Here is a 12,682-nt window from a genome sequence, read left to right as displayed (position 1 = left end):
ATAATTTTACAGTGCAGTGTGCAGAGCATGCTGTATGGCAATGACGTATACCAGGAGAAGGAAGTTGAAGTAGGCAGTTGTGTATGACGTACTGAGTTACTTGGGGTCAGACGTACACAGTGGTACACCTAACTTGGACAAGAGTGAGTTGGATGAGTAACTGTAGGAGCAAGCAGACTTTGATCAGGATGGCAAACTTTTTTTCCCCAGAGGCCAGTCACCGATGCATATTTTGGGGCAATATGGGAAAGATAATGCAGCAGCCATCTGTGACCTCTTCTTGGAGTGTATGCCAGAATACCCTCTAGACAAACCTGACGCTGAAGGAAACACAGGTAGGTGAGATTCAACAACTATTAAACTTAGAAGTGACTTGAGAGACTTTCAAATTACTGGAATAATTGGCAGGAGTATGTTAAATACAGTAAGATGCAAACTTTACATGGAAACTTAAACGAACTAAAGCTCCTACTCTGGACTGAGTGTAGCACAAGACCTACCATTCTGTTAACAGGGAGGTATCTGGCTTTTATTTTTCAGTGCTCCTGTTGGCTTACATGAAGGGAAACGCTAACTTGTGTCGTGCAATAGTGAGAGCTGGGGCTCGTCTTGGAGTTAACAATAATCAAGGAGTCAATATCTTCAACTACCAAGTTGCTACAAAACAGCTTCTCTTTAGGTTGCTAGGTAAGTACTGCGTGCTACGGTGGGAGGGGGCTTTCAGCTTATGCTTCTGAGATACTTTGGTGGAGGAAAGATCTCTGGGCATCTGACTGGGGTCACAGTAATTTCTGAGGGGCTGAACTTCTAAATATTCTACTACTTTAAATGGGGCGGTAGAAGTACTAATTTTTCTCATGATCAACTGAAAAGTTGCACAGCGCAGACCTGTTAAACTTAAATATGACTTTTTCTGGAAGGATAGACGTGGAGACTTCTGTCTGGTGTTACAGTCTAATGTAGCTTAAAACCTGGGTACGGCTTCTTAACTTGTGCTACATAGTGGCTTTCATCAGCATCACCTTTCCTACAAACAAGGCTGCAGCTACTGCAGGAGTAGTTAAATCAATACGCTGGGTGCAACCTAGAACTAGAAAAAGCCTCCTTAATGTTACAGTGTGCTCAAGAGGTGTCCGAGCCCATTTTGACGTTACATTTTTGCCTCTAACAGATATGCTGACAAAAGAACCTCCCTGGTGTGATGGCTCCAACTGCTATGAATGCACTGCCAAATTTGGAGTCACGACAAGAAAGCATCACTGGTAATATGACACATCCTGCTGTACTTACAAGGAAACGGATTCCTTTTCCACATGTAGCTAGGCTCGTTCCTTCTGGCTGTTTAGGAAACCCCCATGTTAACATAGGTATACAGCCAGTAATGCAGCTGAAACGTTCTGCGTCCTGGATCAGTAACTTGTGGTCTGACTAAAACTGCATTCTAAGGACTTTGTGCACTTACTGTTCTGACTGGTTGGAAATGAGAAATCATGTCAAAGTTCCAGTAGGGAAACAGAGGTTTTGGACACCTGCTTTCAGTAGTGGGGCTGACTTGCTCCGAAATGGGTGACAGATTTGGGCAGCAACTGCCAGCGCAGGTTGGGGGTGGTGTTTGTAACGTGGAAGTGACTGAAGGTGCTGACATGAGTTGCTCTTGTGGAGACAAGAGTTGCCTTTTCTTAACCAGTCTGAACTTCTACGAAGTTTGCTGGGTAGATGGAAGTTAAGCCAAGACTTGTCTCCTAGCACAGGTCAGATTGCCCAGTGTGCCAGAGAAACTGCACGTGCATCAGCTACAGTAGTACTAGGTGACTGGCTGGTATAGAAGCAGCACGTGTCTTTTGGCATTAGTATCCGGTTATTACAGGAGATACCAGTAGATACAAGAAAAATGTAATGCTTCATACTGAACCTTTTTAGTGGTACTATCCTTGCGGAATACCGAACGGCAAAATCCTGGTGTTCACCATGAGTGAACTCACTTTTTCTCTCACCCCTCTTCTGTCAACAGCCGACACTGTGGACGCCTGCTCTGCCATAAGTGCTCAACAAAAGAGATTCCTATCATAAAATTTGATCTGAACAAGCCAGTTCGAGTTTGCAACATCTGCTTTGATGTCCTGACTCTGGGAGGAGTCTCCTAGTACGCTGTGGAAGTAAAGGGATTCCCAGTCAGTGCTCCTGACAGCAGCTCTGCTTACAAGCCCTCTGGATAGGGAAGAGGAGGCCTATACACGTCTTCTGCAATAGACTGAACTAATTAAGGACCCTGTTATGATATATTCTGGTATAAATGACTTTGTATGACTGTAAATGTATTGGGCTGTGATAGACTTCACTAGGAATTCGAGTGGATCATTGAAACCAAGTGACAAAAGAATTTGGACCCTCTTCTAGTTGCGGTGGGATACGGAAGCTAAAATTGTTAGGCTGATGTTTGAATTAACATGAAACAGGTCTGTCCTTGACATGGTGCTTTGCACTGAGCAACTCTATTAAGCCCTGTGGCTTTCAGGCTGCTTAGTAGAGATGGCATTAAGCTTCAGGGTAACCAGGTATCTCTTTGCTTTGTCTTAAAGATAAATGTTCCCTTTCTCTAGAGAAGACTTCTTGTGAAGCTAGACTGAGCTGTTGCAACCGCTCTTCATTTCCAGAAACTCTTCAAAAGTGGGAGTAGTTCTAAGCATAGCTCGAGAATTGTGGCCTTACAACAGAAAGCTTTACAACATCTGATGCAAAGCAGTCAGAATTGCAGACCCACATCTTGATACCTCCTCAGTAAACGTCTCATTAGCTTTGGCATGTTCAAGAGAAGTGCAAGATTGTTTTAGCCAGCAAATACTCTTGCTCATACCTGCTAGAGCTGTCGAAGTCTTTGTTGCACTTTCATATTTACATTGCTAGTCCTTCCAATTCATGAAACTTGTACAAATGAAGAGAAGTGCGCTGAAAGGCCTAAGCATACGCTAAATGGAGAAACACTAAGGCTGGTGAAGGAGCCTAACTCGCAATACGGCAATAAATGCTGAAGTGCATTCTGAATCCCAGGAGGGAGAGTAGCACTTGCCTTTGGTTTAAAGACCCTGGTTAACTGCTGCAGGAGAGGCAGCGACCCCACCAGTGCGAGGTGTGCTGCGCCTCTAGGCGTTACACTTGGGTCCAGTTTCAGCAGGATTGCTGGTGAGCGGGAGCGTATTTGGAGGCTCACTGTTAACATGAAGCCTCTGGCCTTGAAGGAAGGATTCTGAGCTGGCAGTGCGGTGCCAGGCATTTGGATTAAGCTGCAGTTTCTTCATCTAGGCTGGTCGTGCTCTCTTAAACATGCTGAATCTGCAAAAATCCAACGCCACGTTGTCTAAGTAAATAGGGAAAAACTGCTGATAGACAAGGTTATGGTTTGGTTGGGCAAAGGCTTCAGTCAGAGGGAAATAAAATAGTGCACTTGAGCAAAACTACATGCCATGTTAAGGCTGTCGTCATCCCAAGAAATGAACCCAGCTTAGACTCAGCATTGCTCATCTCTGCTCCATGAACTGGTGTGCATTTATTTAATGACTGTTATCTCCAGTGTAGAGTACGGACAAGCTGGTGACACATTGTCCTGCTTGGAGTAGTCACTTGTCAGTAAGATGAGGTGGCAAACCAGACTGCTGCTTTTGTGGGAGACTTGCTTGAGGTTTTTCTCAAACTTGTACAAGAAAAGGGTGGGAGAGGGTGAAACTGCTGACATTTGCACGATGAATTTCACATCAAGTCTCACTTGATCTGCACTTTGATCTTCCAATATGCGTATATTATAACTGGAATCTCACCCTTGTAACACTAGAGGAGAATAATGGATGCTAATACAAATTTGCCTCACTGTTTAACGTCTGCTGCTGTCGTGTTCCAACAGAATGCCCTGGGTAACACAACTGGTCTCTGTAACACAGTTAGTACAAATGGTGCATCTCTGGCGTAATGGTCTGGGCGAATGGGGTGGAAGATGATCATGTCTGAAGCATTTAACTGCAAGCCACAGTTTGGTTTTTTTGAGTGAAATGGATGATGGAAAACACTGTGCTTTAGGAAACAGTGGACTGGATGTTTCAGGATCTCACCGGTTGCGAGTCTCTAGGAGTGAAAGATAATGATGGTGGAGAGCAAGTGCGTTTGGTGAAGGGAGTCTTGACTCTAGCGTATCCCGTGACATCGCGTTGACTTCCTTCTTTGTTGTGCTATGGAGTGGCTGGTGTGTACTCACAGTACTGAAGGATGGTGGTAGAGGAGTGTTCTTCCAAGGCTGCAGCCTATGGACTTCTGCTTAATTGGAAAACTGCACAACATGGAATTGCTAAAGCATTTAAACATGGGGTTTTTTCAGTGACTTCTCTGATGGAGGGGGCAAGGGAACAGGGAGCTTGGTTCTGACAGAATAAGCAACCTTTTAAATGGTGAAAAATGTAGATCTGAAAATTCAGCTTCACTGAATGGCAAGTTTAAGGCTGGCTAGTTGTGCTTTTTTAAAATTAGAATATTAATTGTAACTGCCTGAAGCTCTGGGAAACGGTACATGATGCTCCTGATTTGCTCTTTACAGCCAATACTGTACCAGGTTTCTTAGTGAAGTCTGAAAGGAAAGCTAATTATTGATGAACTAATGTACAGCCTGAAGTGTTCGTTACATTTAAAGCAACTGAATTCAGCGAATTTGATCACTTTAAAGTGCCTTGGAGATAGTTCCTTCCAGCCAACACTAACTAGCTTTCTGTCAGAGTCAAAAGGGAAAAGCTCGCAGCCGGAACTAAACCCCCGGTTAGTTCTGTTCTAGTGCTTCAGCTAGAGAGGCTGACTTCCCCCCCTCTGCCCCCCAACCAGCTGGGGGGCTCAGTCCTTCATGCACTCTGCCCAGGATTGGTCTGAACTCTCACCTCTGAGACCTTTGGGGAGTTTTGCTGGCAGTGCTCCGCTGCAGGGTACAAACGTGAATGGAGGCCCTTGGTAACGTAGTAGTGGCTGACACATTTCTAACTCCATAAATGACCTCTCTTCCTTTTTGTAGCATACTACAGTTGTGACCGAACCCCCCGCCCCCCTTGCCCCTGCTGTCTTTGAGTGGTATCTATTAATTTGAGACTCAAATCTGCCAAGAGCTGAACAAAAGGGTGTGTGGAAAACCAACTTCTGTCCCTGGGAAGTGATGCTGTCACACCAGGCTTCAGGCACTTCAGCGGGGCTGCACGGGAGGTCTGCGGTGGTTCCTGCTGTAGCTTTTTGTTCCGAGGCTGGATCCCTTTTGATTGCAGTCATCCGGCGCTCTTACACAAGCACAAAATGTGGTCGGGCTTCGGTTTTAATTGGGGTATCTGCAAAAGGTGCAGTCACTGTTTCACGCCACTAAGCGGAGTGAGGAGGTAGTGGGGAAGGCACTAACGGAGCGAGCGTCGCAAGCTGCTGGCTAAAAGCTGACAGATGCCTTAATGACTTCCTGTGCTGGAGATCCATGGCTTGTGCAACTCCTCACCTAGTGCTCCTAAACTAACACCTAACAATATGGGAGGCCGAGGCTGGGTTTTGTTGTAGATCAAATGTTAGTAGGCAAGTCCTCTTTTTCCTGTAACCAGCAGAGCTGGGAACTGAGCAAACTCATCTCCAGAAAAATCCAAGCTTGTGTGAGTGACAAAGAATAACTGAACCTTCTACTACCCTCTGTGAAATAGAAAAGGAAGTCTTAGAACAATGGCATTTTATCTGCACTGATTGTCTGGAGTCATTGTAAAAATGTATTTTTCCAATATGCATTACTTTGTTGTGTAATGATTCTACTTGTAATAAAATGCATAACTAGATAACACATCGTGAGGTGGAAGCCTTGTTAAGAAAGTATCTTCTCCTGTAGAGACAGCTGCCCCTCTGCAAGCTATCCTTCACCAGCCGCATGGAAAACTGGGGCTGGAACACGTATTCTTTGTTGTGAGATTATTCCAGGTGTTCATTTTAATGTGGAACTGCTGGAACTGTCACTCTGGCTGACAAGGTCTAGTCTTCTAGTTTATACCATACGCGTGTCTCGAATGCCTTTGACTACAGGCAAGTCTAGTATTTCTTACAAAGCAATCCCAGCTCCCTCCGGGCCAGAGCTGGTTCACGATGTCAGTCAGCTCTCGGCTGGGCTGCGTTTACGTGGAGAAGCTGCGGGGAGTTGCCTCCCAGCGAGGAGCTGGAGCGTGTTCAGTTGCAGGCCGGTGTGGGCAGCGCGGCCTCCTGGAGGAGCGTGTACCTGCTGCAGCTTCGCTGTGGGGAAAGGGGAGCTTCAGTGCAATAGCGAAACAACCAAAACAGCTCGGTGAGATTGTGATGCATTCGCCTTTTATTAATAAAACTTACTAAACTGCAGATGAATGGTGAGCTTTATTAGAGCACTGTCTGTGCTGACGCGACCCTGTGTAGCTGTTGCTGGGCTTCTCCCCACCCTTTCCTCTCCTGGGATGGGCGGGTAGATAAAGAGCTGAGCCTTTGAGCTGGAGTAGAAACAAGATAATCTTGGAGCGCTTCAGCTCAGCGAGGGAGTCTCCTTCTCTGCTTTAATAGATGACTTATTCTGAGTGCAAAGGAGACTTCCCCCCGGTGTTTCCAAACACTAAACTATGGACTAGTAATCTGGAATTTGCTGCAACTTCTAAAGCTATTTTAAAGGCACTTGCCAATCACTTTGGGGGATGGTTTGGCATCTAAATGCAAGTTCTTGTTAAAGGAGATGTGTCCAAAAGCAAATGACCTGCTGACACTTGTAATGGCCACCAAGTTGTGGAGACGACAAAGCTTTGCAGCTCTTTCCTGCAGGCTTTACACAGCTTTAGCATTAGGGTTCTTGGGTGAAATGAGTTGCCTGCTGCGACCCCAACGAGGGCACAAGCCCAGGGCTAAGTTTCAGTTTCAAAAGCGTGACGATGTGCGATGGCTCTGCTGCCACTCAGCCACGCGTACAACTGCCACTGCTGACCGACAGTGCCTTAGAGGACTTCTCGTCGAGGTTACAGTGGAAAAGAAACACAACAGACCCAGGCTAAACCCCGCCACCCCCCAAAACACCACACTAAGCATGTACACATTTGAACCGCTGTGTGGCTCCTGTCCACGGCAGCTCCAGCCCCATCAAAACATCCCAGGGGGAAGTGCTGAACTATGTCCTGCTGCCGCTGCAATCGCGTTATCGCTCTTGCTTTGCAGCAACGCTGCCAGGCCTCCTGTAATCTCCCTAGTTATTCACTAATTACTTAGCTTTGTGGGACTTTCTTTAGAGGTGGTAGTAGCCCAAAACTGATGAGTTTATAAATGGCTCTTGGCTCTTTATACGTAGGTGGCAGCTGCCTTAAGGACAGACCTGAACTCAGCTCAGCATGGATCTCTGCCACTGCTGGACTCCGTGTCATCTGCGTGTCTCTCTTGAGGCTGCGGCTACACCAGAAACTGATTCTAAGGGTAGACTCCAAGAAACAGCAACTGCTTCCCTGCTGGGGTTTATAGCACCCAAGCCCCGTGCGGGTCCTCCCTTGTCCTTTCCAGCCCTGCACAGAAATGGTAATAACTTGCCCTGCTCTTCTGGGAGTCGCTCGTGTTGCTGAATTTTGCCAGCTGTGTTAAAATGTGTACAGACTTGAGGGGAGCTGGGCCTTGTGAGGGGACATCCAGCCTTGGCTTGTAGTCTGACCGACACGTACCAGATGGGAGCTCATCTACCAGGATGGAAACAGGAGGCAGGTTACAGTAGGACGGTTGTGTTGCCACAGAGCTGTTGTTATTGCCTACCTAAAACTACCGATCTCTGATGGGAGTAGTTTGAAAGCAGTGAATCAGAGGCCCAGGATGGTGAGGTTAATATAAAATGATGATCCTCGTAGGTGGCTTTCAATATCTTCTTTGCACAGTATCTAATACAAACACTAAATGAGGAAATGCAGCTATGACCTTTGCCTTTGGTACTCCAAGAACTTGATAAAGCTCGTGTATAACTAAACCGCACACCTAGACACTATGTACCTTAACTGTAGGAGAAATTCACGCTTCTCCCTGCTCCCTTCAAACTCTTTGGAGTAAATCGGGTGCCCGGGAAGAAGCATTAGCACTACGATGCAGCTGGCAGAGTTCAAGCACCTGGAGGACTGTGCGTAAACCGAGGCGGTGGTGACGCAGTGGCTCTTGTGCTCACTACCTCGCTGCCTTAAAACACAACACATCGCACCCGCCACCGTGCACACAAGCATCTATTTCCTGACTGCACAAGAAATCAGTTTTTAAATATAATTCTGGTTGCGCATCTTACAGTTTTTCACCAGATGTAAAAATACCATAGGAATAAAGCACTGAGAACGAAAGCATCCTGTTGCTGGTTTTTTAGCCACTAACTTGGCTGAAGTGTTTCCTTCTCCGTCTCCGTACATTAAAAGAGAGTCACGAATAACATGAGATTGTTATTGCTCCCTTTGCACAGACGGAAGGGAATAAAGCTGGAGCTGCCCACCCAAGGTGCAACGTTTTGCTTCAGGACCCTACGCCCACCTCGGATCCAGCGCTCGGAATCACACCCTTAGGACACACTGCTCGGCCAGTGGATGGCAGCCGTCATATTGCTCCAGGTGAGGGTTGTCCAGGTCGCCCCTGTCGCTGTGCTCGCTGGAGTCCGGCTGGCCCCACGGGGGACCAGTAGTCCTCACGCACACGCAGTCACTCCCCCTCGAACCGGGTCGGTACAGCTTCCGAGGGACCCCAGCCCAGTCCCTGTTCACTCCTCCACTAAGAATGAAAAAATAAAATAAATTACAATTCAAACCCATGAAAATGCTTCCAGTGAACGGAGAAGAATTAGATAAAACCCAAGACAATCTGGGAGAGTTAGAACTAACGATACACTCACTGAGGTAGCCTTTGCTCCCAGCAGCCAACATCCCACAGCTTTCTGATACTTTTTTATTGACTGTGCTTCAGAAACCTGTGGCTGAACCTAGTGCCATCGGTGCTGCTACATGCTCTCACCCTTCTGGGAGCGACCGACTTTGGCTTCCCACGTTTCTATTGCTGGAAATAGAATCATAGCCTTATGTAGCACAGCGTGTCTAATGGCAAAATGCCTTTTCTGGGGGTAGCTAATTGCTCGCAGATAACCACACGCTGCCTTCTGTGCCACGACTGAACACGGTGGTTTTGAGAACTAGGGCAAAAGAAACAAAAAAGTCTCAAGTACTTCCGCAACGACTTCATAATGTCTCTTTATGGGCCAAATCCAGCCTGTTCCTCTAACTACGGCATTTTTTTAAGCCTCTAAACTCTTACACAAGTGATTACCACAGAAGACCCAGTCCCAAGGCTGCACCCAAGCTCGTTCACGCATAGAAGCAGATTCCCAAGGTACACAGTGCTACTGGTGTACCGAAATGAAGCCGACACATTTTGCAATGCGGTCTTTGAAATGATTTCATCTTCAAACAAAATAGTCCCTAAACTGAGAGAGAAATATTATTAAATAGGCCAAGTAGGAAATGACTGTTCAAAGCTCAACCTCATTTTTATGCGGTTTTAAGTGAAAACTCTTGTGGCAGTAGCCTGTGAGACAGGTTGTGAAACTGAAAAACATGAGCTAATCCTTGCATTCCCAATAGGTGAAAAAAACCTGTTCGAATGCAGCAGACGGTCCTAATGGGATTTCTGTCCTGTTTTCCTGAGAACAGGAGGATCACATGCACATGTGGCAAATTCTGAAACCTGATTTTGATTCCAGTGTGACAGAAGAGTTTTAGCCTCAGAAATAGTTCCTAAAAGCATAATGACTGCGATGAAACTTTGTTTTCCTTTTACCCGCTCACCAGGTCAGTGAGCAGAGTTCCCCTCCGCTGCCTCATGCTGGAGAACATTTTCACCAGCCCAACCTGCACCTCCGGGCAGCTCCAGACTGGGTGGAGGCTACGAGTGGTTTCTGGACTGGCAGAGAAAATCTGGGGACTCCGATTCACAGAGCAGCAGCGGCTCAACCTGGCGCAGGGAACAGCCGGTTCTGCCCCGTCAGAAAGCACAGCCTGGGGAATGCAGGCAGGGGAAGGGACCATGCCTGGTGTGCTCCAGCCGTGCCAGCACTCGGCATGTTAGCACCGTGCCCTTCTGTCAGCAGACCTCACCTACAGACTACAAAGCACGGCGACTGCAGGACCTAGGACATCTTCCTATGCCACTCCTGCTGGAAGAGGCAATGACAAAGCTCAGGGCATCCAAAAAAAGGGCAGAAATTCTTTGCTCCAAAGGGTCCAAGCATGATGGCAGGAAGGCAGTTTACCTCTGTCTGGAGCACCAGAATCGGCTGCCCTTAGCAGAGCTCCATTCAGAGTTGCAGGGTGGAAACTGCTGCTTCCTCTGCTCGCTTTCTGCTTTGAACGTCAGAGCTTCCTCAATCGCAGCCTCTGCCTGCCTTAAGGCTTCCGTTGGTGTTCCATTTTCATCGTAGAACCTGCCCACCAGCTTCCCTGGGAGAGAAGATCAGTTAAGACCACAGTGTTTCCAGGCTAGGAAAATTAATAGTTCTTGTTTTGGTTTTGTTATTTCTTTTTAATTATTTTTATTTAAAGACAAATAAAGGAGGATCTCACCGTGGTTCAATTTTAAAACCAAACTGAGTTTACATCCCTTCCATTCTTGGATCACACAGTGATTTACCCATGCTAATAAATCTATGCAGGATAAGCTTAGGCACAGAGAGTCAATGCCACTTTCAGCTGCAGATCCCAGAAGTCTTTCCTGCCCATGCACCTCATTCCCCAAAATAGTTGCCCTGCACCGCTGCTCCTACAGTCTCCTGAGTCCTGCTAATTTCGGTGCTCGCAGCGCTGGCTCCGCGCCTTCTGCTCAGCCGAGACAAATAAAAGCAGGACAGAGAGCTGCAGCTGACAGCCCAGGGGAGAAAAACCGTTCAGCTTCGCCTTTGAGGAAAGCAGACCTCAAACTAGGTCTGGTTTAGCAGCTGCTCCAGCTGGTCGCTCACAGCTTTCAGTCTCCAGCGGTGCAGGTGAAGGACCTTCACCACGTCCAACATGTTGTAGACGAAGCCTGGCCTACACAGAGCGGCATCCCGGACCTGCCATCGCCACAGGCCCACCCTCGCCCGCCTGCCCCATTTCCCTTTCCAGAACCACTCACCCACGGGGTCGTAGTTGTCACTGTAGAAGGAGAGCCAGCTCTGGATGGCGAGCATCTCGCCCGGCAACAGCCCCGAGACGTCGTCCACCAGCCCCATCGGGGTGAAGTCGCCCGTGGCAAATGCTCTGGTGGCATCTCTCCCTGAGGGGCAGACAGGCCCTGAGCCCCCCAGACAGGGAGTGAGCCCCAGACAAGGCCTGCCAGGCCCCTCCGAGCCCCCACTGAGCCCCGTTACCCCCCACCCAGCCGTGTCAGGCGCCAGTGAGCCCCGTCAGGCCCTTCCGACCCTTGCCAGGCCCCATCGAACCCTGCCAGGCCCGCTCTGAGCCCCATCAGGCCCCCCCGAGACTCGAACCCGAGGTCCTAGGGCGCCCCCGCCTCCCCGCCCCTCAGGCGCTACCTGCGAGGCCGCTGTAGGCGCCGCCGGGGCCGTAGTGCTTGCGGCCGCGCTCCACGTCGAAGACGCGGCCCAGCACGGCGAGGTAGAGGCCGGGCTCGCCCTCCGCCCCCCGGTACCGGGCCAGTTCGGCCGCACTTAGCAGGCGGTGGCGGGGCGGCGGCAGCAGCCAGGCGCGGGGATCGAACCCGCGGCCCAGCAGGCAGGCGGCCCCCAGGCACAGAAGCGCCGCCGCCGCTGCCGCACCCCGCCGCATGGGGCCGCGACACGACCGCGCCCGTCACCTTTCACGACACTTTCTTCGCCGCACGGCAGCGTGGCGGCGGCTGACGGCAGCGTGGCCAGTGCGGTGTGTGTCCGTTATAGAGGGTGTGTGTGCTTTACGGCTGAGTGTCGCGCGGCGCAGCCGTTCCGGGGCGGGACTTTGCGACGCCGGGTGTCGCTTGGCGGCAGTGTGGCGCGGCCGCCGCCGGCGGGCGCTGACAGGTGCGGCGGGCCGGGAAGTTGCTGACTAAGCCGGGCCGGGCCGGACCGGGCGGAGCCGGCGGCCGGAGGAAGGAGGAGAAGCGGCTCTGCCGAGCGCCGGCGCCTCCGAAGGGCTCATGGGGACGGCGGCGAGCCACAGCAGCGAGGAGGAGGAGGAGGGCGCCGAGGAAGGCATGGAGGGGGCGGCCGCCGCGCCTCAGCCCGGCGCTGCCTTCCCGTCCGGCGCCGCCGCCGCCAGCCCGGCGCCGCCGCTGCCCCCGGCCGAGGTGCTGCTGGACCAGGCCCGGCTGCGGGAAGCCACGGCGCGGCTGCGGGAGGCGGCGCTGCCCGAGTCGCTGGTGTCGCGACACCACAGCACGCTGGTGCGCTGGCTGGAGGAGCGCCTCAGCCGCGGCGACGAGGCCGTCAGCCTGGAGCAGTTCTGCGAGGTGCTGGAGAGCGTCTCCCGCCTGGCAGCCGGCTCCCGCGGCGAGAGCGAGGAGGTGAGCGGGCGGACGGCGGGGTCGGGCCTCTGCCCGGGCCGGGGGGGGCTGCGCCGGGGCGGAGAACCGGCCGAAGAAGCTCCCTCGCCGAAGGTCTGGCCGGCCCGGCGAGAGGCGGGGGTGGGAGCGGTGGGAACCCTGGGCTGCTGATGGGGGT

The 12,682-nt window shown here is 50.5% G+C and overlaps 3 protein-coding genes across 8 annotated transcripts in view; 2 read left to right on the top strand and 1 right to left on the bottom strand.

The window, feature by feature from the left end:
• The window catches only part of ANKFY1 (ankyrin repeat and FYVE domain containing 1), a 36,192-nt gene extending 29,986 nt beyond the window's left edge, over positions 1 to 6,206 (top strand). The window contains exons 22-25 of the mRNA XM_063342626.1: positions 211 to 335; positions 541 to 687; positions 1,172 to 1,262; positions 2,012 to 6,206. Coding sequence (XP_063198696.1) covers positions 211 to 335; positions 541 to 687; positions 1,172 to 1,262; positions 2,012 to 2,144 — 496 coding nt within the window. The 3' untranslated portion in view covers positions 2,145 to 6,206. The remainder of the gene's footprint in view (positions 1 to 210; positions 336 to 540; positions 688 to 1,171; positions 1,263 to 2,011) is intronic.
• Positions 1 to 11,913, bottom strand: part of LOC134519065 (neuferricin) — a 42,156-nt gene extending 30,243 nt beyond the window's left edge. For 2 of the 4 annotated variants that reach the window (XM_063342630.1, XM_063342629.1), the window contains exons 1-4: positions 11,561 to 11,913; positions 11,161 to 11,319; positions 10,304 to 10,490; positions 8,539 to 8,772 (exon numbers count right to left, since the gene is read on the bottom strand). In XM_063342630.1, coding sequence (XP_063198700.1) covers positions 8,559 to 8,772; positions 10,304 to 10,490; positions 11,161 to 11,319; positions 11,561 to 11,813 — 813 coding nt within the window. In that variant the 5' untranslated portion in view covers positions 11,814 to 11,913 and the 3' untranslated portion in view covers positions 8,539 to 8,558. Of the gene's footprint in view, positions 1 to 6,326; positions 8,773 to 10,303; positions 10,491 to 11,160; positions 11,320 to 11,560 lie in introns of those variants that run through there. The other 2 variants (XM_063342628.1, XM_063342631.1) reach the window with 2 other exon arrangements.
• A 76-nt stretch (positions 11,914 to 11,989) lies between these two features.
• Positions 11,990 to 12,682, top strand: part of ZZEF1 (zinc finger ZZ-type and EF-hand domain containing 1) — a 60,099-nt gene continuing 59,406 nt past the window's right edge. For all 3 annotated transcript variants that reach the window (XM_063340598.1, XM_063340597.1, XM_063340596.1), the window contains exon 1: positions 11,990 to 12,525. In XM_063340598.1, coding sequence (XP_063196668.1) covers positions 12,160 to 12,525 — 366 coding nt within the window. In that variant the 5' untranslated portion in view covers positions 11,990 to 12,159. The remainder of the gene's footprint in view (positions 12,526 to 12,682) is intronic.

The sequence above is a fragment of the Chroicocephalus ridibundus genome, chromosome 7 (genome assembly GCF_963924245.1).
Source record: "Chroicocephalus ridibundus chromosome 7, bChrRid1.1, whole genome shotgun sequence".
In the NCBI taxonomy this organism is placed as follows: domain Eukaryota; kingdom Metazoa; phylum Chordata; class Aves; order Charadriiformes; family Laridae; genus Chroicocephalus; species Chroicocephalus ridibundus.
This window is presented reverse-complemented; position numbering and strand designations above follow the sequence as displayed.